This window comes from Drosophila biarmipes, chromosome 2R (assembly GCF_025231255.1).
Source record: "Drosophila biarmipes strain raj3 chromosome 2R, RU_DBia_V1.1, whole genome shotgun sequence".
Classification (NCBI taxonomy): domain Eukaryota; kingdom Metazoa; phylum Arthropoda; class Insecta; order Diptera; family Drosophilidae; genus Drosophila; species Drosophila biarmipes.
In genome coordinates this window covers 8,293,071-8,317,667 of record NC_066615.1, presented here as the reverse complement: position 1 = coordinate 8,317,667, position 24,597 = coordinate 8,293,071, and the positions used below count along the sequence as shown (strand labels likewise).

Sequence of the window (24,597 nt, the reverse complement as noted above, 5' to 3'; positions counted from 1 at the left end):
GCGTGGTCTATGTTGACAAACATTGGTGTGGCTCCCAGTAGCGGTCTTAGAGTACGAAGTTGTTGCGCCGAAACGAATGAAAGTATTCGTAGAAAATAAATAAATACTTGAATAATATTTAAATCAAATCTGAGACAGTTCGCATATACTGTTGGTGTCGAATAAGTGCTGAAAAAATGTTCTGCGGAATGCCCTTCAAAGTGCGGCCAAGCCTTCAACTGGCTGGGGCCTGTTAGCCCGAGAGATACAAAACATAAGCACATTGTAAACAAGCTAAAGTGAGTGAGTGAGTGTGTCGCAATCTACAACGAATTCCAGCAATCGAGCAACCTACAAGATGCAGTTTTGGATAACTCTGACATTTGCCGTGCTCTTGGGTGAGTTATCGACCGCAAGTAAAAATTGAAAACATATGAACCGCCGAATGTAGCTCACAGATGACCGCTTGCGAAATGTCTGCGGCAAAAGTTCATGACATTTTCGCCCGGGCCAGCAAACGCTCCACAAAAAAGAAGATGAGTCCCCGAGCTCCCTCGGTGGCACTGGCAGTCGTATCTTTCCATATGAAATGCGGCCCTGAGGATCCGGGGGAGCTGGGGCGTCTGGGATCTCGGGGGGAGATACTCCTTTGTCTGCTGCTGGTTTTTCCAGCGATTTTTAGTTTGCTTGCCGTTGACATTTAAACACTTGTTTTTGCGCTTACCCAGTCAACGACGTCTGCGGCGGTGGCTGCTGCTGCTGCTGCCGCTGCGGTTTTTGCCTCACAACAAATAGATATAGAGAATAATTTTCTTGCCGCAGCCAAGTGTTGCTTTAACACACGGGTCACCGTCACCCCCGCAACGAGCCAGCCAGCTAGCCAACCACCCACCCTTTACATGCAAAAAGTTTTTCGTATAAATTTTTTCTCAGCTTCAGTTATTTTCCTCAACAATTTCTGCAGCCTCAACTTTTATTTTTTCCGCCTGCTTCGGCTGCTGTTTATTTGATTTATGCGACATAATTCAGGCGAACTTTGTGGCACACATAATTTAATTTTTGCCATCACTTCGAAGGGAAGTTGTTGCAGCACGGAAAGGTGAGGGGAGTGGACCGGCGCTTTAACTGACAAACATTGTTGCCATGACCGGGCGCTTTTTAATTATTTTTCCCTACACTTTTGTGATGACAAAGTTGGCGCTTTTGTCTCGCATAGTTTGAGTTTTATTGTCGGCATTTGTTCATCTGTTAATTGAAAACTATTTGCATATCAAATTTGTGTGGCGTTAAAAGTTCCCTTTTAAATTCGTGTACAAGCCGAGTGCTAATTGTGGAGTGTTAAAAGTTAATGTTGCATTCAAAGGTTGAATCCATCATCTATCTGTATCTGATTCAACACGATTCTTTGTTCGGTCTTCCTAATGTGACATGACGAATTTATTAGTGGGCATTGAAAATGTTTGATTAGCGTATTGAGAAATCGGGTGGGAGTAGACTGAGCGGCGCTAGTCTAAAGTTTAAATAATTATTTTAATAGATAAGAACGTACAGTTTTTTATATTTTATGTTCAGAAATTTATCCACTTAACGGACTCATTCTGAGCACCAATTTGAGGAATCTCGACTATATAGGTTTTCTCGAACGTCTGTTTGAATAAGTTTTTCAAAATTAAATTGTTTAGTTTTTTACCAATAAATAAAAAAGTGTTATGAAATCTCACGTCTGATTATTAAATTTATCAATATCTGAACAGTGCCCAGTGAACGGATTGCAGAGTAAATTAACTTAGTTTTTTTTAAGGCAACATGACAAATCTTTTAGTGGCATTGAAAATATTTGATTACCTTGCTGTGAAATCGAGAATGAGAATAGTCAGCGCAGCTAAAGTAAATGCCAGAAATCACTGGAAAAGTGTTTAAAGGTGAGCTATGACGTTCTTTAAAAATGGAATTTCCTATTTTTGCGCTCGGTGAACTATGCTAACAATTCCAACTAACAATTTATGCCGCTTAAATTGCCATAATTCTTCGGAATACATTTAAATCGCATTGTTATCCGCATTTGTGTACGCAAAGTGACGTGATAATTCCCAGAACCTAGGCACTTACCAATTAAATAAAATTAAACATATGAAACCCAAGACAGAAGCACCACAGAGAGAGAAGGGGCAAATGAGGTCCCTGGCAGGTTAGCAGACTTCCTTGTGGCACTTACACCTGGCCTTTCCCATACCGGTGTACACACGAAATAAAGGAAATAAATTCTTATAGGTTACACGCGTCGAAAATTAATACAGGCCAAGCTGCAAAGGCAAAAAACCGCCAAGAAACCGCTGGCCAGAGGGCAAAAAAGGGAAGTGAAGTTGGCAAGCTGCTAAAAGTCGAGATACACCTGCCCGGCACACTCCAAAATTTTGGTTCACTCCGTGTGTAGCAAGGGGCAATCCTACAGAATTAGTTTGGGGCCGGCACATATTCGCAGTCTTTTCTTTCATTTGGCCTCTCTTTTTTGTGGCACAACTGGGAAAATTGAGGATGTGGTTTGGCGCCGGGGGAGAGTGGAATTCAGAAATCTCTTTTGCCCACATTGAGCTCGCTGTGGAGATATCCGTCCATATGTACTGTCAGCTTTATAATCCGCACACGATTTACGTAGGCAAATTGAATTAGGGCTGCAAAACCTCGGCAAACAGAGTGGACTTAAAACCCGATTTGGCTTAATGCCGCAGCCAAAGCTGAAATGTGTTAGCACACAACTTTCCAGCATAAATCCTTCACCACACCATACCACAGACTACACTACACCAAGGCAGTGCATTGAACCAGCGGCTTAGGCCCAAGCCAGGCTAATCGGTTGCCCAACGACGACCACTCGCCGGCAAGTAAGCCACTTGCTCTGATTAAAAGCAGCAAAAAGCACGCAGAAAGGAGTTAAAAAATGAGTGCGAATTATATGACGAACGGGTTATGGGGTTGCGTACGAGAGCTCTAAGCCATAAAGAGCAAATGATGTTGGTACTAGCCTACATAGGGCAGCTCTTCAAGCTGCCGACTGACCGCGTTTGGCTCTGGCCACAGAACAGACGGCCGCCGTGATGTATGTGCTCCATTTGGATGGATTCCAAGCTGTCCTCAGCTCTAAGTGCCCGCCTCATTACGGAGCCGGCCTTTTCATATTTTCCTCTTTTCGATGGGCCAGAAAATTGAATATTTGCGCATAAAGGAGAACAGGAGTACGTTTGCACAAGTAGGAACAGGTGTATGGGAGCATTTCCGTTTTCTTTTTCATCTTCAGCTCTGAAGAATGGTTAAATTTGGAAAATAAGTCTGGGCTCCCTCGAGTTCCCAATTATTTTAGTTGAAAATACCTAGCTTTATGTTTTTTTTTTATTTATTTTTTCAATGTTCTTTTCAGATAAAAGATTTTACATTTTTTATCATATGACGCCTGATACCCAATTAAAATTTACTGACTAGAACAATTTATTCCTATTCTTATTTATATGTGTTTTTCAAATAACATATTTACCAATATGCGACAGAGTTCTTGGCAGCAGTTTTAACTGCTTTTATTCACTCTACTCCCCATCTGATCACCCAAAGCCGCCTTGGTAGCTCCCGCAAAAAGGTGCATTTTTGCCTCCTCATGTCTGCAACTTTTTCCCAGGAAAATAGCATTCCTTGCCGGGATACTCGTGTGCAGTATATACGTTCATCAGCCTGCATCTGCATCTGCATCTGCATCTGCATCGGAAAGTGCCGCATAATTACAACCCCCGGCCGTACCTTCTCATTTGTGAACATCTCCTTCCATCCCGGAGTCTCCCCCGGCTTGATCACAAAGTTGCGACCCCAAACACAAAATGCTGGTCATTTGTTTTTATGTAAATACAATGTGCTGCCATCTTGCCGTTCTTAAGTTGGCTTATGCACACTTCCCGCTCCGCAGAAGGCCCTGCCAGTCCATAAACTGGATTCCAGAAGCAGTATTTATTTTTTGGTTGGTGTAAACATTTCTATTTGGGCTGGCAGTTTTTGGTCAAAAGCGCAAAACATGTTCCCTATTATTTTTTGTGCAAATTCACTTCCGCCAGAAAACCGAAAATGAGCAGCGAAAAGCAGCAGAAAATTGCTCGCAACTTATTTTCTTCCTCCGCTGGCAGAGCACATTTTCTTTTGTGCAGTAAAAATAAATAACAGTTTATGAAAATTTGCCAAAAAGTATCAGCGGCCAGAACAAGAACGAAGTGCGGATTGCTCGCAGAGTGGAGTGGTGGGGACCGAGTGGAGTGGCTTTTCCTGTTTCTGTTTCGCCGTGCTATGAGAATCCGAGAATCCGAGCAGCATTGTAGCCGAAAAAGCTAAAAAGCTGCCCATTTTAGAGGCGTTGACACTCCCCGCCAATTCGCTCCCTCACCCGCCTGAAATTTGTGCTAACGAGTTGTCGTTGTTTGCTTTCCTCAATTGGAGAGCCGGGCCTTCAATAGGCCCATGCGATGAGTCGGGCTGAAAAGTTCCCCACGCTCGCCTCGTCTTTGTGCTAAATTGAACCAATTTTTTTGCTCTTCCCCTGGTTTTCCCCATGTTTTTGTTTTCCACAAACATATTCTGTTTTTATGCCGGGTTTTTTCTTGCTTTTGCAGTACTTTGCACGTCAAGTGAGTGAAAACCCAGCGCCGGAGAATGTGATTTCCAGCATGAGTGTGAATGCGAATGCGCTTTCAAAGCTCGGCTGCTGTCTATTCATGCGTGCCACACATCGCCAGGAGGTGGTGGTGCGGTGGTGCGGTGGTGCAGGGCCCCGCAGATCCTACATGTGTATCTACACACTTATGGCACACCACCCGGCTTTCTAAGGATGAGCAACGATGAGCCAGACTCGTGAAATTGATATGGTTGTACGTTATGTTTATGTCGAACCATTATCGTTGCTTATCATGGCCAATTCTGATTATAAGGCCAATTGTGATTGGATATTATGCCTGTTGATATTTGATCGGCAAAGCCAAATAATTTTATTAATTGGTTCCCTGCTCAGCTTGAAGACTGAAGTACCAGAGTTTTAAGCGCCAGATAAAGAGAGGTTATTACATTTTTTAATTCAATATTTTGTTTAATCTTACTTTTTTTTTTGTTGTTGATTTTCTCGGGCCTTATCTGTAGTAAGTCCTATAGACGATTGTAGTTTGTAGTTTTAATCCATTTTCAACGAACTAAAAGATTATTTTTTGTGGGACAAAATTGAAGTATGATCGTGTTAGCAACGAATTTAATTTAAGAGTTTAATAACATAAAAAACGCTAGTGTTTATATAATAAGCTGGCACCAAAATATAAAAGAAAACTGCCCATTTACTCGATATGCAAGTGGGATGAGACCCTTTTTAAAAATTTATTAAAACCGAATTAGAAAATTAGGGCAATCCATCGACGTGCTTTCTAAGGCATTCGAATACCTTGAACCCTTGCTCACACTTGTTCCACCTGGGTTCTAATATGGTCAGGCATGACTGTACAATGATACCATACTTATCGTAGTTCTCCGGTGTTATATTTAGGACGGACAGGTTGTATATCCCAGTCACTCCATTGGCAACTAAATCGAGCTTATCCAGCTGGCAAGCGTAGTAGCACTTGACGCGGTAGGTATGGGGATTATTCGCAAGGAATTCCGGGGTAATTCCTTGTTTCTTCGCGCACTCATTTGCTATTTGTTGCTGATAAGGTGGAATCATATTATTGGCTTATTATCTTTGTGAAAGGAAACAAAAACAGTTTTACTCACGAAAACGGTTGAGGCCAGAGGGCCAAGCGTCATCAGGATAACCAAGGCAACCAGTACTTTCATTTTGATAAATGATACTGACCGGTTCATTACAGTCAGCTTATATACGTAATTTGTTCGGGATTTTGCATAAGTTTCTGGTAATATTGTTATTCTTTTAAAGTCGAAGTATGCACTTTCCTTATCATATTTCGTGTTTAAAACTAAATATACTGCATTTGCTCATTAACTTGCTGCCTATGGCTAAGCAAACTGTTTAAAATCTAGGGAAATGTGTATTTTTGCACATTAGGCATTTTAAGCAAGGCATAAAAATGGAAAATATTACTCTTTGTCACAAAAAATTGTTTTATTATCGTAGTACCTAGAACTCTACTTAGAACTTCTAAAATACTTTTAGCCACATCAGTAAAAGAAAAGATAAGCCTATATCCCAGCTCACATCGGTTGTCATCCTGAATATCCTGCATGCATACGCTCAGATGTTTACATTAATCTGTCGTAAGACCCCTGTTAAGAGCTCATTTCGTAAGATCTTGCCATTGAAAATAAATCCTCCATTTTCCCATAGCAACGGATAAATGCTTCAATAATGTGCAGGAATTGAGCCTTCTGTTACTTACGAGTACAGAAGAATCAAAAAACTTTAATAAAATAAAATAGCTTTATTTTTTATATAACACGCTGATACGAATATAGAAAATAATAATGCTCATTACTCACTATGCGAGTGGGTTGAGACCTAATTTTCCAATTCTACAATAACAATTTAGTTAGCTCAGGGCAACCCATCAACGTGCCTTTTAAGGCATTCGAATACCCTGAATCCTTGCTCACACTTATTGTTCCTGGGTTCTATAATGGTCAGGCATGACTGTACAACGATACCATACTTATCGTAGTTCTCCGGTGTTATATTTAGGACGGACAGGTTGTATATCCCGGTCACTCCATTGGCAACTAAATCGAGCTTTTCCAACATGCAAGCGTAATAGCACTTGACTCGAGAACTGTGCGGGTTGTTCGCAAGGAACTCTGGGGTGATTCCGTCTCTCTTCGCGCACTGATTTGCTATATGTTGCTGAAGGAATCATGGTATTGGCCTATGATTTTGTGAAAGAAAAAGGTATAGTTTTACTTACGAATACAGCTGAGGTCAGAGGACCCAGCGTCATCAGGATAGCCAAGGTAGCCAGTACTTTCATTTTGATAAATGACACAAATCGTTGCCAATCCGACAGCTTTTATACGTTCTTCGAATGAGTCTTAGACTTTTTTTACACTTATTATTCCGTTAAACACTCGATTTCGTGCTAGAAACTTAATACTCTGCAAACTCTTTATACTTTAATTGATGGATAGGCAAATGCCTTAATAATTGCAAATAGTAATAATAGTAATTATTGCAACAGTAATAATTTAAAACGGCTTGATATATGGCTAGCAGTATTGGCTAGCCGTATGGCTAGTATTGATTTTACATGTTTATTACAAGTATGGTTTCATTTTTGATCATCTTTAATTCCGATCCAATCTTTAATTTAAGATAAGGGTTACTGTTGCAATTTTCTTGAACAAGTCTTGTAAGTAGCTAACTAAAATGCTCATCTCTCTCTAATCTCTCTGATATTTTGTCATTGTTGTGGGGATACGAGTATATTGGGTGTATCTTACAGTCAGCACGAGCTCATTGCACTTGGCTTGCCTCTGCAGATGCGAGCAGTTGTTTGGAAGTGGGTGTGCGTAAGGTGTCAGTGGCACCTACCACGACGACGTCGGGTTCGGGTTGAGCCTCCTACATCACCGCCAAGAGCCCCTCTTCCTCTGGCCCCTCCCCGGCAAACCAGTCTTGGCCAGGAGGGGATGGAGCTGCTGCTGAAGCTTGAGCTACGGAGCCGGGGATGCAGATGCAGATGCAGATGGAGCCGAGGCTGCGGTGTCTGGGCCTGCTGGCTGTTTTCTGTTTTCCGCTGGCGAACTGTTAACTGCCAGCTTGCCACTTCACTGCGGAGGGTGGGGGGTGAAGGTTGAAGGGTGGTGGGTGTGGATACAGCCGGGTTTCCATTGCAGTTTCGGTCATTATTCAACGTCATTGCAGTTTGCTGCTGCGGTGGCAGCTTCAATGATGCATAATTTGTAGCGTTATATAAATGCAAACTGTGTTGATATTTTTTATGCTAATTGCATGCAAGTAAAACTTACTCACACACGGCCACACAGCCGGTACACTGTAATTACACGCGCCCGGGTGAAAAAAGAAAGTTGACAGTGAGGTGGCGTCAACGGCAGCGGCAGGTACCAAACAAGTCGCCACTGCAACAGCACAGCATCAGCAATTGTTGTCGCTCCTTATGACGCGACAGTAACGAGCAAACAAATATACAAACATCTGTACGGTGTGTTTGCGAAATATACGTGTGCAACTAGGTGTTTGTATCTGATATATGCAATTATGCATGACGCGCTCTCTCAGATCTGGAAAAGATACAGTCGCCGCGAGTGCAGCTAAATATTGGGTTAAAGATGTGTAACGTGCGAGTTGGCAAGCCAAAGGTGTTCTCTCGCGAAACGCAGAGATAACTGGACTTCGAGAGAAATGCTAATGTAAAAGCCCTTTTCAGTTAGTCAAAAGGTCTAGTTAAACTTATATTTTTGATGTTTTGTTAGGGGTCAAGCCTTTTTAATCGATCCCAGATGCAAAAAAATCCATAAATAGTTTCTATACAGAATATTACATATACTTATTTCCTATAAAAAAGCACTCAGCTCGACTAATGCATCTTAAGAAACCCATCTGAGGAGATTAGCCACAGAAGAGTTCCTCCAGCCGATTAATGGCATATTACCGATGAGAAGCATCTCCATTCAGACATAAGTTCTCGCCTGCAAACAGCGCTGTATCGAGCGGTTTATGAGGACGAGAGAATAATTGGCAAACAACGCCGTCTGGTAATTAATAAAGTTTAGCTTAAGTTGACGGCAGGCGTATTGGTACTGCCATAAAAGCTGTGCCGTAAAATTCCTCCGAAGCGCCCTCAATAAATTATCAAAGCCGAATGGGAATACTCGATGAGCAATTGAATATGCGACTCTTTGGTCATTAATCTCGTGCACCGATACGCTGCCAGCTAAACAGCTCCTAACTCGATTTCCACTAGCCCCCTGCCAATGGCTCCACCAATAGCCAATTTGGCTATGCAAATAGCTGGAGTTGAACGCTCTGTGTTTGTGAGTTTCTTTTTCCATTTCATCAAGTACTGCCAATTAACAAGCCCTAGACTTCGGATATCTGTGTGCGAGCGTAGCTATGTTTGCGAATCGATATTTACTCAATTAATTTATAACTTCCGCCCGCAGAGGGAGATGGCGAGAGCCCGAGCGACAGCGATTTTTCATTCATAAAAAAAGGCAGGCGAACTGATGAGGCTCCGCCGATGTCGCTGCCTGTCAGCGGGTTTTTCAGGCCGAGTTGCCCGCTCTCTGCGGCACAGGAAGCAATCATCGTGCTACAAGTCATATTAACTTACGCTGGGCGCACAAAAAATAAGTATGTACCCATATACACATGCCCATCTGGAGGAAAGACGGACCCAGAATCACGGCAAAAACAGAAGCAGCAGCTGGGAGCTTAGGCTAAGAGCCGAGATCCGAGAGTTGGGAACTGGGAACCCAGGAGGTGGGGCTCGGTTCGGATCCGATCTGGTCAGCATATGTTGTCCGGCCAGTTTGCGCATGCGAAAGTTGCACTCGAAACTATCAATGAAGGAGGACCCGAACCGGACCTGTTCCCCGCCGAAGACCCCCGGCAAACCCCTCTCCACAGGGGCTTCCAGTCGAAATGCGAGCAGGTGCACCACTTACCCACACTGGCAAACACTTCATAATGATGGATGGCCAGCACAAACACAGGCGCGCCTAAGCCGGTTTTCGAACAGCGTCAGTTGTTTGTATCTTTTGTTTTGTTATTTTTTACCATTTTCTCGTGTTGCCTCAATTAAACTGCCAGGGACGTGGTCGAAAACCCACAAAAGTGTACGGTAACTCTTGGCCCAAAAATGAAAAGGAATGAAGAAAAAAGAAGCGAGATACTTGTGAAAACTGAATTAATAACGAGTCGCGTCAATGTGAGAATTATATCAATTTCAGTTGCAGATGCCGGGCATGTAAAGTTCACATTTGGCACTAACAAACTTTTCATGGAGTCCCCCAATAGGATGATTGATGGTCCCGCTCAGAGTTAATAGAATGACAATAACCGGGAAGCCGTGTGAGTGATGAGGGTGTGAGAACGCCAAATTGTTAGGGACAGGAGTTTTCGGAAACCGATGTTCTCGTGTAGATAACAAGGAGGGATACAAAGTGGAAGCGCTGCTATCGAAGTAGAAGGCTGGGGGACACCCAGTATCGGTGTTATTTTAGAAATTATTTACCATTTCAGATGCAGATAGACCAAGAAAGGATCAGAATATTTTAACTCTAGATAGAATAGTATTCATTTTGCACCAATTTCTAAGGTACAAGTCTGTTATGTTATCTTAGATACTTTTTTGTTCAAGAGATGCTTGTAGAGTTCTATAAAGGCATTCCCGTAATCAATTTGTCCCAATTTCTCGGGATCTGAGATCTCTCGAGCGGATTTACTTTTAGCTGGCGGCATTTTTGATTCGATTCGACTCGGCTCCACAGCAGTGTTAATTTTGACAAATGAACATTTTGGTTGCTGGGCATGTAGAGCACGGGGAGCAATCCGCCAGCTTATCTATAATTTACATGTTCTGACTAAACTGGGACTCCACACAAAGCACCGTGTTGCGTTGTCTCTGCTTAATTACGGCCCCTCGCGTTGGCCTTTTGTGCTGGCTTTTGTCTTGGCCTCAAACTAATCAGCTCACAGCCATTAATCTGGCCATAGTGTCTTGTTTCGGTGCAGCGGTATCTCGGTTATCTAACTTTTGAGGCAGAAGTGGTGGTCGAACGTTATGCCCGGGCGGTTTCTAAAACGCCGCCAGATAACTTGAATTTCTGGCTCTTTGGTGACGCTTGACGCATGACTGGCTTTGTAGTTCTTTTTGGTTTTATTTTCTGAGCCCCATTATGGGCCAAAAGTGCAAAATAAAAATGGGTTTTATGTCCCCCATTAAAATCTGTGTTGGCTCTCGAATGGGATCCGCTGACAATTGCAGCGGCGTTTGGGGTTGGCCCGCATCTTTTCACACGCTGCCTACACAAATCTCGAAAAGTTAATGAACGCATCCTTGAAAAAACACATTTGTTTATTCACAAAAGTATGGATAATACCGACATTTTGCCCGGCAATCAGCCGACCATTAAGCTTTATAAAAACAAATGGCCGAACACACGGTCCCACAGTCAACAGCAAAGTTTTGAGCTGCATGCATAAATAAATTAAACAAAACACAACCTAACAAAAGCAAAAAGAAAACTTTAAGCCCGGCCCAAAGCGTGCGGGTGCCAAAACAAATAGTTCGGAATACGATCGCTTATGTGTATTGATTATACTGGAAAAATATTTAAAATAGGGGAAATTGTTTTTTTGTTTCGAAACATACGGCATATAAGTGCTGAAGTTCCGATGAAGAACTTATGTGGTATATAACAACAGGATTTATTTTGCGTGGCTTTTCAATTTTTAATTATCCTACTCTGTCAGAATCTGAATTGTTTCGATTCTTACTAGAGGAGTTGTATCTTTAAAATCTAAAACTGGAATTCGCCGAATACTGCTGATTTTAAGATAGCATTTGCATAGTTATGAATTGGCTTATGGGTTTCCGTTCAGATATCGCATTGAATACTTAATGAACACTGCTTTTAGTAGTTTCACAAGACCCAAAGACTCGGCTAAACTAATTTTGTCTCGCAAACAAAGTTCAGAGCGTCAATAAAAACGGCAGAAATATGTTGTTTGACCTTTCGGCTAGACAGGCCGACAAGCCGAGTCAGCCAATGTACCGCTCGGGGCCCAGACATTATAATTATGCAGCTGCCACATACACAGGGGCATGCAATGGATGGATGTGGACTGGAGGAGCACGGGGCCGGAGGAGCCGGAGGTGCAATCGACTCCGGCTTGGCATTTCAGCCAAGCGACAAGTGCAGCCGTCGTCGATCGCCGTCGTTGGCCAATTCAGTGCGGCATTAAACTAAGCCGTTTCGAGCCAAGAAAGCAGCCAAAGCCAGGTGCGTGCTTTGGGTTCGCAAAAGCAAAGCCCAGACAGATATACCCGCCATTCCTATAGCCATGCGGCTCCGCTGGCCATACCCATGCCTACACTTCGCTCCAGCTAAATTTAAATTCAGCTTAATATGCGCCGCGAACTGAGGCAAAGCCCACGTCTTTTATGGTCTTTGTGAGCCATTCATATGGCGGTTACCATTCATAAGCCCGTAGTTTTTTCACATATCCGAGCATATATCTCCCTTACCTGTTCGCAGCACGTAGGTTGTGTCGACGGCTCTCTTAGTTAGTTGCCCCCCTTGAACTGGTTTGGCTTTGATTTCTTTATGGGTCTATTGCTGGACCGTTTTTACTACCTCTGGCCAGCTAGATTTCTTATTCAAACAGCCGCTCGGAGTTGTGGGTTCGGCTTAGAGGCCTGGGCCCCCGGCAGCTCCCCAGAGAGTTTCGAGATCTGAAAACTTTTCCAGGATATTGGGGAAAGAGAAAAAAATTAATTCTCTATGGCGGCAAAAGTTTAACCATTTGCAGGAAATCACCCCACCAAGTTTTACGAGACTCAGCTAAATAATATTTTCTTGCATATTTTAAGGAGTCCCCTGCCTTCGCCCAGACTTTCCATTTCATCCCATTTCCTGGCGCTAATTTATTTTCATAGACCACAAGGCTAGGTGCTCTAAGGGGGTTTTATGATTTTCAATTTATGACTAATAAAATTCGTACATTTTTCGTTGTTGGCCCGCGTTGTGGGTGTTCAAAATCTCTGGGCCCACGCATGTGGCAGTTGACAAAACTGGTTGGACGAGGCGGATTGACAACCGGAGTGGCTGACAGTCGTAAAATCATCAAATCTATTACTGTTCCCTCTGCGTTTTTATCACGGTCGACATGGAGAAAAATTGATTTTTATTTTTCCCGCCCCACCGAAAACTGTTTCATTTCGGCCAGGCTTTTAATCATTCGATTTGCTTCCTTTTTGCTTGGATCATGGTTTTATTAAAGCCCTAAATTGTTGCCAAACTCTAGCTGACATTCCTGACGAGTTCCCGCCCGGCTATAAATTCAGATTTGCAGATCCTAGCTGACCGGCCAGCCCGCAAAATACTTTTAATTTCGCATGGAAAAATATTTACTGCTGCGGTGCGGCAACAATTTCGAAAATATTCCCTGGCATAGTCGAAAAAATAGTTGACACGACCGAGGGGGCCACATTTTTGTATTAATTAACGAAACGAAAATGAAAGATGAAAGTCCCGAAGCGGGAGGGTCGGCATCTGGGAGCCAGGGGTCACATCCCCATACCGGGAACTCGTGTTCATCTAAAATGCTCATGAAGCAGAAAATAATTAATGTTAATGCCTCCAAATGGAATCGGTGAGGGTCTGGCTCTGGCTTTGGCCTCTCGGACGCTCCAATTTGTGCAGACCGCAAAGTTCATAGCAAATTAGTTGATTAGTTTAACGTCGATGAGGCCTGGGTCCGTATCGCCGGCTCTTGGCATTTGATATGGGCCAGGCCAGGCCAGGCCGGGCCAGGCTCATTTGTTCAGCTGCAAATTTTATAATTCAATCAGTGCTCAAACACACACTGAGCAGCCAGACAGAGACTCGGTAATGCGGCAATTTGCGAGCTCCAGGATCTTCGGGGGCTCTGGGGGTCCAGCCACAATAAACAAACATTTCGAGGTCGTTAATGCCGCCCGATCCCCACCCACTGTCACCACCAACATCTTACTCACTCTCGATTGGCGCGATTCAAATGCGTTTTATTGTGAATTTATTAAGCGTGCCCAGGGCGCACATAAAATGCCTGGTCGGTGACACTCGAGTTAGGGTATGCGGGCTGCCAGCGATGATTAAGGCGGTTCTGGGCCAGCAATAAACTTGGCCACGAAGTGCTGGGGTTCGGAAGATGGGAAGAGATAACTTGGCCGCAGGAAAGGGTATTTCGACGGGACCTGGCGATAAACCAATCCTTAAATCTGGAAACCGGCTTTTTTAGGCTTCAATTCCTGGAACTTAACTCCGAATTTCACACAGTTCTAAATAATTAAATTATATATCCATCTGGCTTATATCACCATGAGCACAGGCGTTGGGGAGGCTAAAACCGCTTAAGTGCCAGCCGAAAATCGGCTCGGCTCACAATTTAGTCAAGTTTAAGTCGCTGCCTCCGTATCTCCCAGTCCCCAGCACATGTGGAGAGTAATTGTTATGGCCGCACCGAAATCCTTTCCCTTGCCATTTAAAACAATTCGAAACACTCTGCCGGCGCTTAACATGGCTGACAACAAATTTGACACACCAAAGCCGCTTTAATCAATATAATAAAAGACATTTGTTGAGTTAGCAAGCCGGCTAACAGGCAAACAGGCAAACAGGCAGCCAGCGAACCAGTAACCAACAAAAAATGGTTAACAGGCGCAGATAAAGTACACAAGGCGAAAAAAATTTAATTAAATTTATAACGCAAAGCCGCAAAACCCGGAGAGGAGATTTATGTGCCCGTTAATTTTGTCAAAGCGAGTAGATGCCGGCTAAGTGTCCTGCCGGCTAAAAGGAGTGTGCACAGCACCATATAACCAGCAGCCCAGCAGCAACAACAAAAACGGGGGCCCAAAGCAACAGCAAACGAAAAGGAAAAAACCTCACCGGATTTCCTGTGATATGCCACAATATTTTCCATTAACGCGCTGGAGTTACCAGAAAGTGGCAGCGAGAGCGAATAAACTGGAAACTGGTCTCGATAAGGAAAAAACACAGGAAAAGGGAGGCAAGGGAAAAACAAAAGGCCGAAAGTGCGTTGGTCCAGGCCACTTCACTTCACATCCTCTATTCTGGGTTCTGGATTCTGGATCCTCGATTGTGGATTGTGTCTCTGGCCCTCGCAGCATCACAGCCCTCACAGCCCCTCAGCCCCGCCCTCTGCGACAGTTGCCGGCTTTGTATGAGTTAATGACTTGTAGATAGTTTAACTTACAAAGCAGCCAGCCAGCGGAGCAGGCCTTCTAGGCCGATACACCAAGTCGGTGGCGCTGGCCAAGAGAGGGGGCCAGAGCGACTGGCAGTGGGCTAAAACGGGCCGGGACCTTCGAGTGCGTTGCGTTGACCATTAGTGCGACATCCGGCGTTGCGCTTCGCTTGGCATTGCCACACGTAACCACTCACGCCAGAGATGAGCGAACGTCTTAATGGAGGCTTCGTCTTGGGTGCTACCAGACTTAGCATCGCAATGAAGATATTTATAGATATATAGGTATAGACTGAAGATATAGATTCTCAAAAATTGTATCTAAGAAGCGTATGTAGGTCCGAAAATGAAGCCATGCATTTATGACTAATTTAACTCAACAGATTTAAGAATATTCAAACATTTATTTATGTTCAAGGCTCGATTATGATCTTTTTGGCAAGATTTGTTGCATTTTTAGTTAATTTGTATCTTAGCCTAAGCTCAAATACACAGACCTAAGATTTTATTTTAGTCATAAAATGTGCATTCAGTGTATATCCTGTGGGAATAAAACTACAAAATAAATGTAGCTAAATGACAAAATAAAATAATGAATATGTAGGTACCCTCTTTTGTGTTCCCAGGCAACTGCCTGCGAAAGTGAAAATAGACTGCTGTAAGCCAAATGCAGTCCAAACTTCCTGCGTGACTCGCTCGGGGACTCAGGCATCTCTGGGTCCTTCGGCCAGGAGTGGCAGAGCTCGAAAACTATTAGCAGGCTTTTGAGGCCAATGCAGGCCAGCACACTCACTTAACTTGCGGCCAGGAATCGACTTTGGCATAGGCTCAGCCGCAGGCACATGCAAAGCCAGACGCCGGAGGAGGAGTGCATATAGAGTGTAGTCCCGGAGCCCCGGATCGACATCATCGTCATTATCATCATCGCCGGCATCGAGTACGGACGTACGCTTTGCGGTCAAGCAGTTAGTTTAGTTTGCGTACAATTTGTGGGACCCGTTGACAATTACAGCTGCCCCTGGGCCCCTAACTTCCCGACCATGGCCACTGACCACTGGCCAGAACGACGGATACGTGTGGTTCGGGGTTCGGGGTTGGGGAACCCATGAATGAAATGCTAAACCGGTTGGGCCTTTGGCCTGCTGCTCATCTTTCATTTACTTTGCACTTACTTCACCCAGCAGTGTGTGTGCTTGGAAGAGTCTTTTCCTTGCTTCCTATTCCTACTGTCACACTTCAAGGATTTCTTTGTTGGCCATCCTGGCTCTGGCCTGCATATGTGTGACAATTACCCTCGGTTTATTGTCTTTCCTTCGAGCCAGCGGGGTGGCTTTCCTGCCGTCGTCTCGCCGCCCCTCGGCCATAAACCCGCAGAGGCGCAGCCATGTAGCCATATAGCCATAAACCCATCTACCATCTACCATCTACCGTCTTCCCGTCTTCCTCCCGTAATGACACTAAATGAGTTGTATGCATGTCGCTGCTGTTGCAGTGGGCCGGGTCTCAGTTTTCTCTGTTTTTGTCGTCATTGTCAGTGCAAAAACCTGTCAAGTTGTGCTGTTTTTGTTGCCGTTTTGTTTTTTCGTTTTCGTCGTCGCTGGTTAATTGCCGCAGGAAATGTTCTGGCAGTGCCGAGTTGGTCAACTGTCGCTTGGCTTAATTGCTTGAACTTTGGCTGCCACAGTGCCAGTGTGGCAGAATGGCAGAATGCAAATCGAGGCGCCCTCAAAACGAGTGACTAACTCCTGAAGTGGGTGGGCTGCTCCGCTATTGGCCACATTCTGCTCATTTCCGCCCTGGCCAATGCATATCCGCTTTTCGCCCCAACCAGCGACTGCTTTCAAGACCATCTTGTCCGCCGTCTTCCCAGACAAATAATCAATTAATCCGCTGATGAAGTCCACGACAGAAATGTTTGTTTTGTCCATTTGTCCCACCATTTGTGGCCACGACTCACGCAGCGCACAGTGGCACCGAAACCAGTTTAATTGAGCAATGTTCGCGGAAAAAAATTATTATTTGAATTAAACCCGTTTCGATCGGTGCGGAATTAAGTATTTTATTAGAGATTTGCGCTTGATAAATGGCTAATTCATTAGTCGAGGCTGGGCAAGAGTTATTTATCGCAGATGAGGCGACAGTTGTCTTTAGCTGGGCGATTTATAAGAGTTCGATCGAGCGGAGAAATGATTAATCGCGCTTTATTTGCCAGCAGGTTATTATAATAATAATCTGGCACCTAATTGCCGGCCAGGGTCCAAAAGTGGAACTTTCTCCGGCACCCACACGTCGTTTAGGTTCCGTTCCGATTTCCCAGCCCCCAGAGACAGTGTGCGTGAGTTGTCAATGCTTTTATATACCTTGGTGGATTGCTCTAATGCTGATTAGGTCGGCGACGCACACATTGGGATATTACCATCATACGAACACAGGCCCCGAGTGAGTAGGCCGTTCAATTTGGTATCGAACGTGGCCGGGTCGTTTCTTCTAGACATTTTAATGCTAATGAGCCGCAAGCTGTGGATGTAGACCTACTTCGGGCTAGGTGTGGGCCGATCCAGCGTCAAACCGACTGTGCGGAGCACTGAAAAGACCGATGGATATCGACGGACAGATACAGATACAGATACATCCATGTCCCAATGACAGCCTGAGAGTCGGGTTCCCCCGGCCGGCTGACACATGTGAGCGGAAAGGAAAGGAAACGATTCGAACTGAATCGTATGAATCGGAAAAAAGAAGTTGTTCCAAATTAGTGCGATGTGACTGAGCGACGTCGTCGGGGCTTACGCTTAAGTAATGTGTATTTTATGTGTGGGCCGTTAAACTGGGTAACCGTGGCCATCTGACTCTGACGCTCGATGCGACTCCGACTCCGACTCCCATTCCGTTCCGATTGCGATTCCGAGTCGGGGGCCCTGACAGGTCGACGTCCATGTCGATTCGATGCCAATTGAACTGTTCCCATTGCCGGTGCACTTGGCAAACTACGTGCCCAAATGCCGAACGTGCCGATTAACCATGCGAATTTCCTTTCCATCTCGTTGTATCTTACACGGAGAGAAATATCTCTGAGTTAATGTATATGGAGAGAGCGAATTTGGATTCTATCAGATACATTTTTCAATGTTACCTATTAACTGGAAAATAATATAAATTAGATAATGCTGAAGACTATCCTGATTTAATATAAATCATTTGTATATTTCCTATGGATCTCTTGAAACTTAAACTTTCTATGATTCCATTAAAATATTTATATGGAAGCGCCTGAATCCCTTTAAGAGCCTATAAATATATTCAAAATCACTAACTTAAAATCCCATTTATTTCTCCCTGTGCAGCAGTTACCATCTGCCACGGAATGGCTGCAGTTACGGCTCCAACTCCACCTGTGCAGGCGGCGTCCCCGGCCGTGCAAAAGTTTCGCCTGACGCCCCACGATCTGCAAATACTCGAGGGCACCGACACCCTCCTCCGCTGCGAGGTGTCCAACCGGGCGGGCAAGGTCCAGTGGACCAAGGACGGCTTTGCGCTGGGCTTCTCGGCGGTGATTCCGGGATTCCCCCGCTACTCGGTGCTGGTGGATGCCAAACAAAATGCCTATAATCTTCAGATAAAGAATGCCACGCTGGAGGACGACGCCGAATACCAGTGCCAGGTGGGCCCGGCCGCCGGGAATCCGGCCATCCGAGCTAATGCCAAGCTGAGCATAGTGGCCGCCCCCAGCAGCATCGTTATCGAGGGCTATGCCCGGAATGCCCGAGTGGAGGTGGAGGAACGCCAGAACCTGACGCTGCACTGCGTCGCGGAGAACGCCAATCCGGCGGCGGAGATTGTCTGGTTCCAGGGCGAAGTTCCAGTAGCCACGGGTGAGTTAGCGTCTTAAAAAATATTTAGAAAACGTAAATTTAATTGCGCCTAATTTATAATAAAATCTACTTACTAATACATTGTGGAACTTCTTTCAAGTACAAAGCAAATAACAAATTCATCACCATATACTGGTGCTTTTTCTCCCCGTGTAGTCCCCATTGTCTCGGTGAATCAAACTGCTCCGAAGCGCTTCACGACCAGCTCCATACTGCACCTGCAGCCCCGCGCCGAGGACGATTACAAGGAGTTCTCCTGCGAGGCCCGCCACAAGGCCCTGCCCCCCGATGTGCCGATGCGCGCCCAGGTGCAGCTCTCCGTGCTTTGTAAGTGCATCCCGGATGGCCTCCAGCCCTTTGTGTGTGCCGGGCAAAGTTCCTAATCCCAAATCCTCTGCCCCCCTTGCAGATCCACCCGGCGCCCCCTTCTTCGAGGGCTACAAGCAGGGCGAGAGCCTGCATCGCGGCCAGGAAGTTCAAATTGCCTGCCGCAGCCGCGGAGGGAATCCCCCGGCCCAATTGACTTGGTACCGGAATGGCGTGGCCGTCAGTTCGCCGCAACGCACCTCGGGCCGTCTGTCGGAGAACGTTTACAAGTTCACCGCCGCCGCCGAGGACAATGGAGCTAATTTGGTGTGTGAGGCCAAGAATCTGCTGGCGGCAACTCCCCTGCGCGCCGAACTCAACCTGACTGTCCTGTGTAAGTTTCCGTGCCACAGCAAAGCCATAAAGCATATTTACCCGGCCGAAATCCCAAAAAGTCATGCACAGAGAAAAATAAGCCATTAAACCTGTTCCCCCTGCTGTACTGCTTTCGCAAGTGTAAAAATAATATTTACTAAGAATGTGAAACAAATATACCCCCCACTCCTGTAGATGCCCCCAAGGACGTTTATCTAAGCGGCGCCAACCAGGCCAAGGTCGGCGACTCCGTACAACTGAGCTGCGTAACTGCCCCCTCGAATCCGCAGGCCCGTATCAGCTGGTCAATCAACGGACGACCGCTGGAGAACAGCACCTACAAGACCACCAGTAGCTCCGACGGTGGCTGGGTCAGCAGCTCCAACATCAGCTTGACCATCGACTCGCAGAGCAGGACCTTCATCGCCGTCTGCCACGCCCTCAACACGGAGCTCACCCAGAACGTGGTGGGCTCACACACCGTGAATGTGCTGTGTAAGTTGAACTACCCCTTGATCTTATCAAACACTTAATTCAGCACTTGAGGGTTATAATTAAATTATGAATTCCATTATAAATTCTACCTTCAGATCCCCCTTCGGCGCCATTGCTGACAGGCTACAATGATGGTGATATCCTCATCTCGGGATCTATTTTGAAACTGCAGTGCAGCTCCGCTGGTGGCAATCCCCCACCCACCTTGCAGTGGTACAAGAACGACAAGATTCTCAACGCCCCCTCCAAGCTGGTGGATAGCAAAATCACCTCCGAGCTGTCGCTTCTGGTCAACGCCTCCGACAACAATGCCATCTACAAGTGTAAGGTCCAGAATGCCGCCATCGACATACCCCTTTTCGCCACCAAGACCCTGGGAGTTCATTGTAAGTAGAAGGGTAGGCTGGGCTTGGGAACACAAACTTAAAGGGCTTTCCCCAATCTTAGTTCCTCCGGAAACGGTCAAGATCAGTGTGGTGCCCAAGAACCTGGTGCCTGGCATTCGAGCCAAGCTGGTCTGCGACTCCAGCTCTAGCAATCCCCCGGCCAAGATCAGCTGGTGGAAGGATGGCATTCCCGTCGAGGGGCTCAACCTGGCGAACAGACCCGGTCTCTGGGGAGGCTCGGTGTCCACACTGGAGATGTACGTAAACATAACCCAGGACCTGGATGGCATCATCTACACGTGCCAGAGTCACAACGAGGTGCTGCAGCGCAGTGTGCACGAAACCATTAGCCTGGATATACTTTGTAAGTTTTAGGATAGTTTAATTAGCTTGGTGGTCCTAACTAAGCGAAATCCCCAGATCCCCCCAAGTTCGAGAGCTCGCAGAGCAACACCTTCGTGGGCGTCGAGGGGGCGCCGTTCCATGTGGAGCTGATGGCCAGCGGAAACCCCATGGCCATTAGCTACACCTGGACCAAGGACGGCCTGCCCATTAGCAGCAACAGCTTGAGCGGCCAGCGTTTGATCTCCGACGGGCCTCGTCTCAATATCAGTCGTCTTAGTCGCAACGATGCGGGCGTCTACATCTGCGAGGCGCTCAATAGCCAGGGCACCGCTCTGCTGGAGGTCCATGTGGCCGTGGAATGTGAGTAGTGCCTCTGAAGCTCATCCCCTGACCCCCGCTAAAACGGAACTCCCCAATCCCCTCCCGAAACAGATGCCCCCACAATCACAGCGGTGAGTGAGGGTCGCAGCTTTGTGGCCGGCGAACCGGCGGTCTTGGCCTGCCACATCCAGGCGCGTCCGCTGGAGGCCGCCCATGTGCGCTGGGTGCGCGATGGCTACGACCTCGCCTCCCGCACCATCTCCAGCTTCGAAAACGGAACCGCCCTGCTGCAGATCGCCAGCGTGGAGCGCAGCGACATTGGCAACTTCACCTGCATCGTGGACAACCAGCGCGGAGCTCCCGCAGCGCAAAACGTGCTCCTGGTGGTGCAAAGTAAGTGGTCCAACAGCAAGTCTTAATTAAATGTATATTACCCCATAAAAATGAGAGTAATTAACCTTTGTTTGGTATGTATTTTGCCCCTCCAGCTGCCCCGGAGATCGACCATTCGCCCGGTTACACCCGCTATGCCGCCAGATTGGGCGTGCGAGCCCAGCTGATCTGCCGAGCCCTGGCCTCTCCCCAGCCCAGTTTTATCTGGCGGCGTCATGGCAAGGATCTCAAGATGCAGCGGCGCAACAAGTTCAAGAGTGTGGAGCGCCAGGTGGATACCCTCAACTACGAGTCGGCCCTCCTGATCGAGAACACCTCGGCGGATGACTACGGGCAGTACGAGTGCGTGGTGCGGAATGCCCTGGGCCAGGCCAGCACCACCTTGGAGTTCAGCAAGCCTTCGCGGCCGGATACTCCGCTCCAGCTGAAGGTGGGAAACGTGAGTGACACGGGCGTGGAACTGAACTGGACACCCGGCTTCGATGGCGGCATGCAGACCTACTTCCGGCTGAGGCTCAAGCAGCATGGCGAGGACAAGTACAAGTACGTGGACGCCAAGCCGGGACACCAGAACATATCCCTGGACGGACTGAAACCCGGAGCCACTTACTACTTCTCCGTGATGGCGGCCAACGAGGCGGGAGGCAGTAAGTTCATGCCGGACATCAAGTTGACCCTCAGCAAGGGCTCCCAGCCGCACTCCGCGGAGTACACCGAAAAGGACGAGCTGCCCAATGTGATGATCATAGGAATCACCTCTGCCGCCATGGTCCTGTTGGTCCTGAATGCTGCCCTGGTGGCCTGGTTCGTGATTCGTCGCCAGAACAAGTCCCAGAGCGAGGCGGAGCCCAGCAACGATGATGTCTACTCCAAGGACGACAGCCAGTCTGTTTACAAGGTAAGAGCATGGCTCCATTAACCCACTAATCCGATCTAACCGACTGCTCCGAAATCCTAACCAGCTGCCCATCACTGCTTTGCAGGCGGATGTGCAGAAGAAGGCCGCCGCCTCCACCTACCTCGTGGAGAACGTCGACATTATCCAGTCGACGGCGTACCCGCCGAAGTACCAGGAGAGCTCCATGTGCACCCCGCCGTACCCGCTCTGCAATCCGGACTTCACCCGGACCTTGCCCAATCCCAAGCGGCACAGCCAGCGGAACAGTGCCACGGGCATGATCGAGGGCATGCAGATGCGCTCCAAGGACGATCACATGCTGATCTCCAACGGGCTCTACATCCCGTCGCCATCGCCCGCCTCCTCGCTGGTCATCAAGGGTAGCTACATATCCTCACCGTCGCCCGCACCGCCAGCAGATGGATCCTACTTCAATATGAGCGACAAGTACATGTCCTATCCGCCGGTGGTAAGTTGAAAAACTGATGAAATAAGTTTCGAAATAACTGGGAAGTCTTTGGTCTTATGGTGGATAGAGTTATTTGGGTACCCCTACCCGAAAAATTAATGATAGTCCCCCTCCCAACGTCTAGTTATGGTATAATTATGGGAGTGAAATATTCAGAATCCAGATCGATCTCCAGATCTTCCCACTCCCCGGCCATTAACAGCTTGTTAGAAACAACCTGTATTTATCGCATTTCTAACAACCTCTCCACCTGCCATGTTCCTCTCATCCGCAGACCTACTAAGCCGTGCCGAGCGTCAATGACAGCCACAGACAACCCAGCCCAAGACAGCCGAACCCAGCTAGACTGATTGACATACATCATTCATAATCACCATCGGAAACACGGAAAGCAAAGAACCCATCAAAGCTCGCATTTGAAAACTGGACTGTCTTTTGCTTACGATTGGTTGTTGGCCGTTGCGTTGCTGTTGGTTTTATTGAATCTTATTTTTATTTTACGTTTGTAATTATTACTATATGACGTTGATTATTACGGAGCGCAAATGGAGAAACCATGTTTAGTGTGTTTTGAGAAAAGACATTTGCATGCGGCGCTCGAAGGCTGTGATAAGTACCTGTGCCCACGGCTCTGGAGACGTTGGCACCACCGCCGCCGCCACTCGGAGATGGAAACACGCAGGCCCAACGTTCGCCAGCAAGACCAATCGATTCGGGGCCGCCAAAAACCTCCATCCATTTTGGGGAGCCCTGGATTTGGTCTGGCCACGGGGCAGGTGCGCAACCCGTTCTACAGAAATGCCTGCCCTCCACCCACTTTTAGTCCACCACAACCCGGCAGAAGCAGCGGCATTCAGTAGACACCACAAATAACAAAATGGGGAAGGAACAACAGAACACTCTCAAATATTAATTCGTAGTAAGGTCTTTCAATATTAAGTAGTAGGAATTACGCATTTTAGCTCTAGCATAAATATATTACGAGTCTGGCGAGTCGTGACTCACTCTCATTAGCAGTTGTTCAAGTTTAAGCTATAGGACATACCAATATTTATCAACATACGTACTACAAACATAAACATAAATCGATATACACACCAGGCCCGAAAAGCGTAAGCGTTCGACTCTCAACGAACCCCGATTCGAAATCACCAAACCGAAATAGCGACTTCAATTATATGAATATTTTATGTGTGACTTTTGCTAGACCTAAGACCGAGACGTAAAGTATAATCAAAACAAAATATTTACAGCATTCAGCGACTTTCTTTTTATCATGCATGACAATAATTATATACATGGTAAAGAAGTTGATGCATGCACGCGCGAGCGCCAAAAATTATGCTAAAGAACTCTATAAATACAGATCTAATAAACATGTTAATTACAAATTAGACTTCGACCGCATTTGCATTTAAATTAAAGGAGCAAGGCAAGAAGCGAGCTAGATACGTGTGTAAAATAAAGTTTCTTTAAAGTAAATATATAAATGTAATATTTAAAACATAAAATAAAAAAGCGGTAAAACGACAAAAACAAAACAAATTTTTGTATCTTCAAAGAAAACAATATTTGAATAAAATTACAAATTTTTCAAATTAAAGGCAGTGTTTTTCATTACGAAAAGTGGGTGATAGTTGAAAAATCATAGGATTATTTTCAACACCTAAAAGCGCGTTTATGTTATGAAAATTATAGGCTAATAATGGTATTTCCAAGCGGTCTTAAACTTAAATTCCTTGCTCCCCCGGCTCGGAACCTCTTCAAAGATTCACCCGAGTCAGAAATGTGTCCAGTGTCATCAA

At 46.2% G+C, this 24,597-nt stretch overlaps 2 protein-coding genes across 4 annotated transcripts; one reads left to right on the top strand and one right to left on the bottom strand.

Annotated features, from left to right (window-relative positions):
- LOC108026779 (nephrin) lies at positions 1 to 24,186 on the top strand. 3 transcript variants are annotated; one of them, XM_050887485.1, is made up of 12 exons: positions 1 to 377; positions 18,280 to 18,804; positions 18,961 to 19,131; positions 19,214 to 19,504; positions 19,681 to 19,980; positions 20,076 to 20,366; positions 20,428 to 20,730; positions 20,787 to 21,071; positions 21,144 to 21,425; positions 21,521 to 22,323; positions 22,388 to 22,792; positions 23,067 to 24,186. In XM_050887485.1, the coding sequence occupies exons 1-12, from the start codon at positions 338 to 340 to the stop codon at positions 23,073 to 23,075; spliced, it is 3,705 nt and encodes a 1,234-aa protein (XP_050743442.1). In that variant the 5' UTR covers positions 1 to 337; the 3' UTR covers positions 23,076 to 24,186. The 3 variants fall into 3 exon arrangements, with proteins under 3 accessions (XP_050743442.1, XP_016953424.1, XP_016953422.1); XM_017097935.3 differs by having other exon boundaries at positions 18,277 to 18,804; positions 22,409 to 22,792; XM_017097933.3 differs by having other exon boundaries at positions 18,277 to 18,804.
- Positions 6,354 to 6,988, bottom strand: LOC108026780 (general odorant-binding protein 56h). Its single transcript, XM_017097936.3, has 2 exons — positions 6,906 to 6,988; positions 6,354 to 6,844 (listed from the first exon to the last, which is right to left on the bottom strand). Exons 1-2 carry the CDS (start codon positions 6,966 to 6,968, stop codon positions 6,542 to 6,544), a joined length of 366 nt encoding a protein of 121 aa, XP_016953425.1. The 5' UTR covers positions 6,969 to 6,988; the 3' UTR covers positions 6,354 to 6,541.
- Positions 24,187 to 24,597: the final 411 nt, after the last annotated feature.

Bases quoted from the DNA above. Each gene is read 5' to 3' on its own strand.
- LOC108026779 (XM_017097933.3), top strand. From the start codon at position 338: ATGCAGTTTTGGATAACTCTGACATTTGCCGTGCTCTTGG. The intron at 378-18,276 runs GTGAGTTATCGA...CTCCCTGTGCAG, and splicing joins GACATTTGCCGTGCTCTTGG to CAGTTACCATCTGCCACGGA. The intron at 21,072-21,143 runs GTGAGTAGTGCC...CTCCCGAAACAG, and splicing joins GGTCCATGTGGCCGTGGAAT to ATGCCCCCACAATCACAGCG.
- LOC108026780 (XM_017097936.3), bottom strand. From the start codon at position 6,968: ATGAAAGTACTGGCTACCTTGGCTATCCTGATGACGCTGGGTCCTCTG. The intron at 6,845-6,905 runs GTAAGTAAAACT...TGATTCCTTCAG, and splicing joins CTCTGACCTCAGCTGTATTC to CAACATATAGCAAATCAGTG.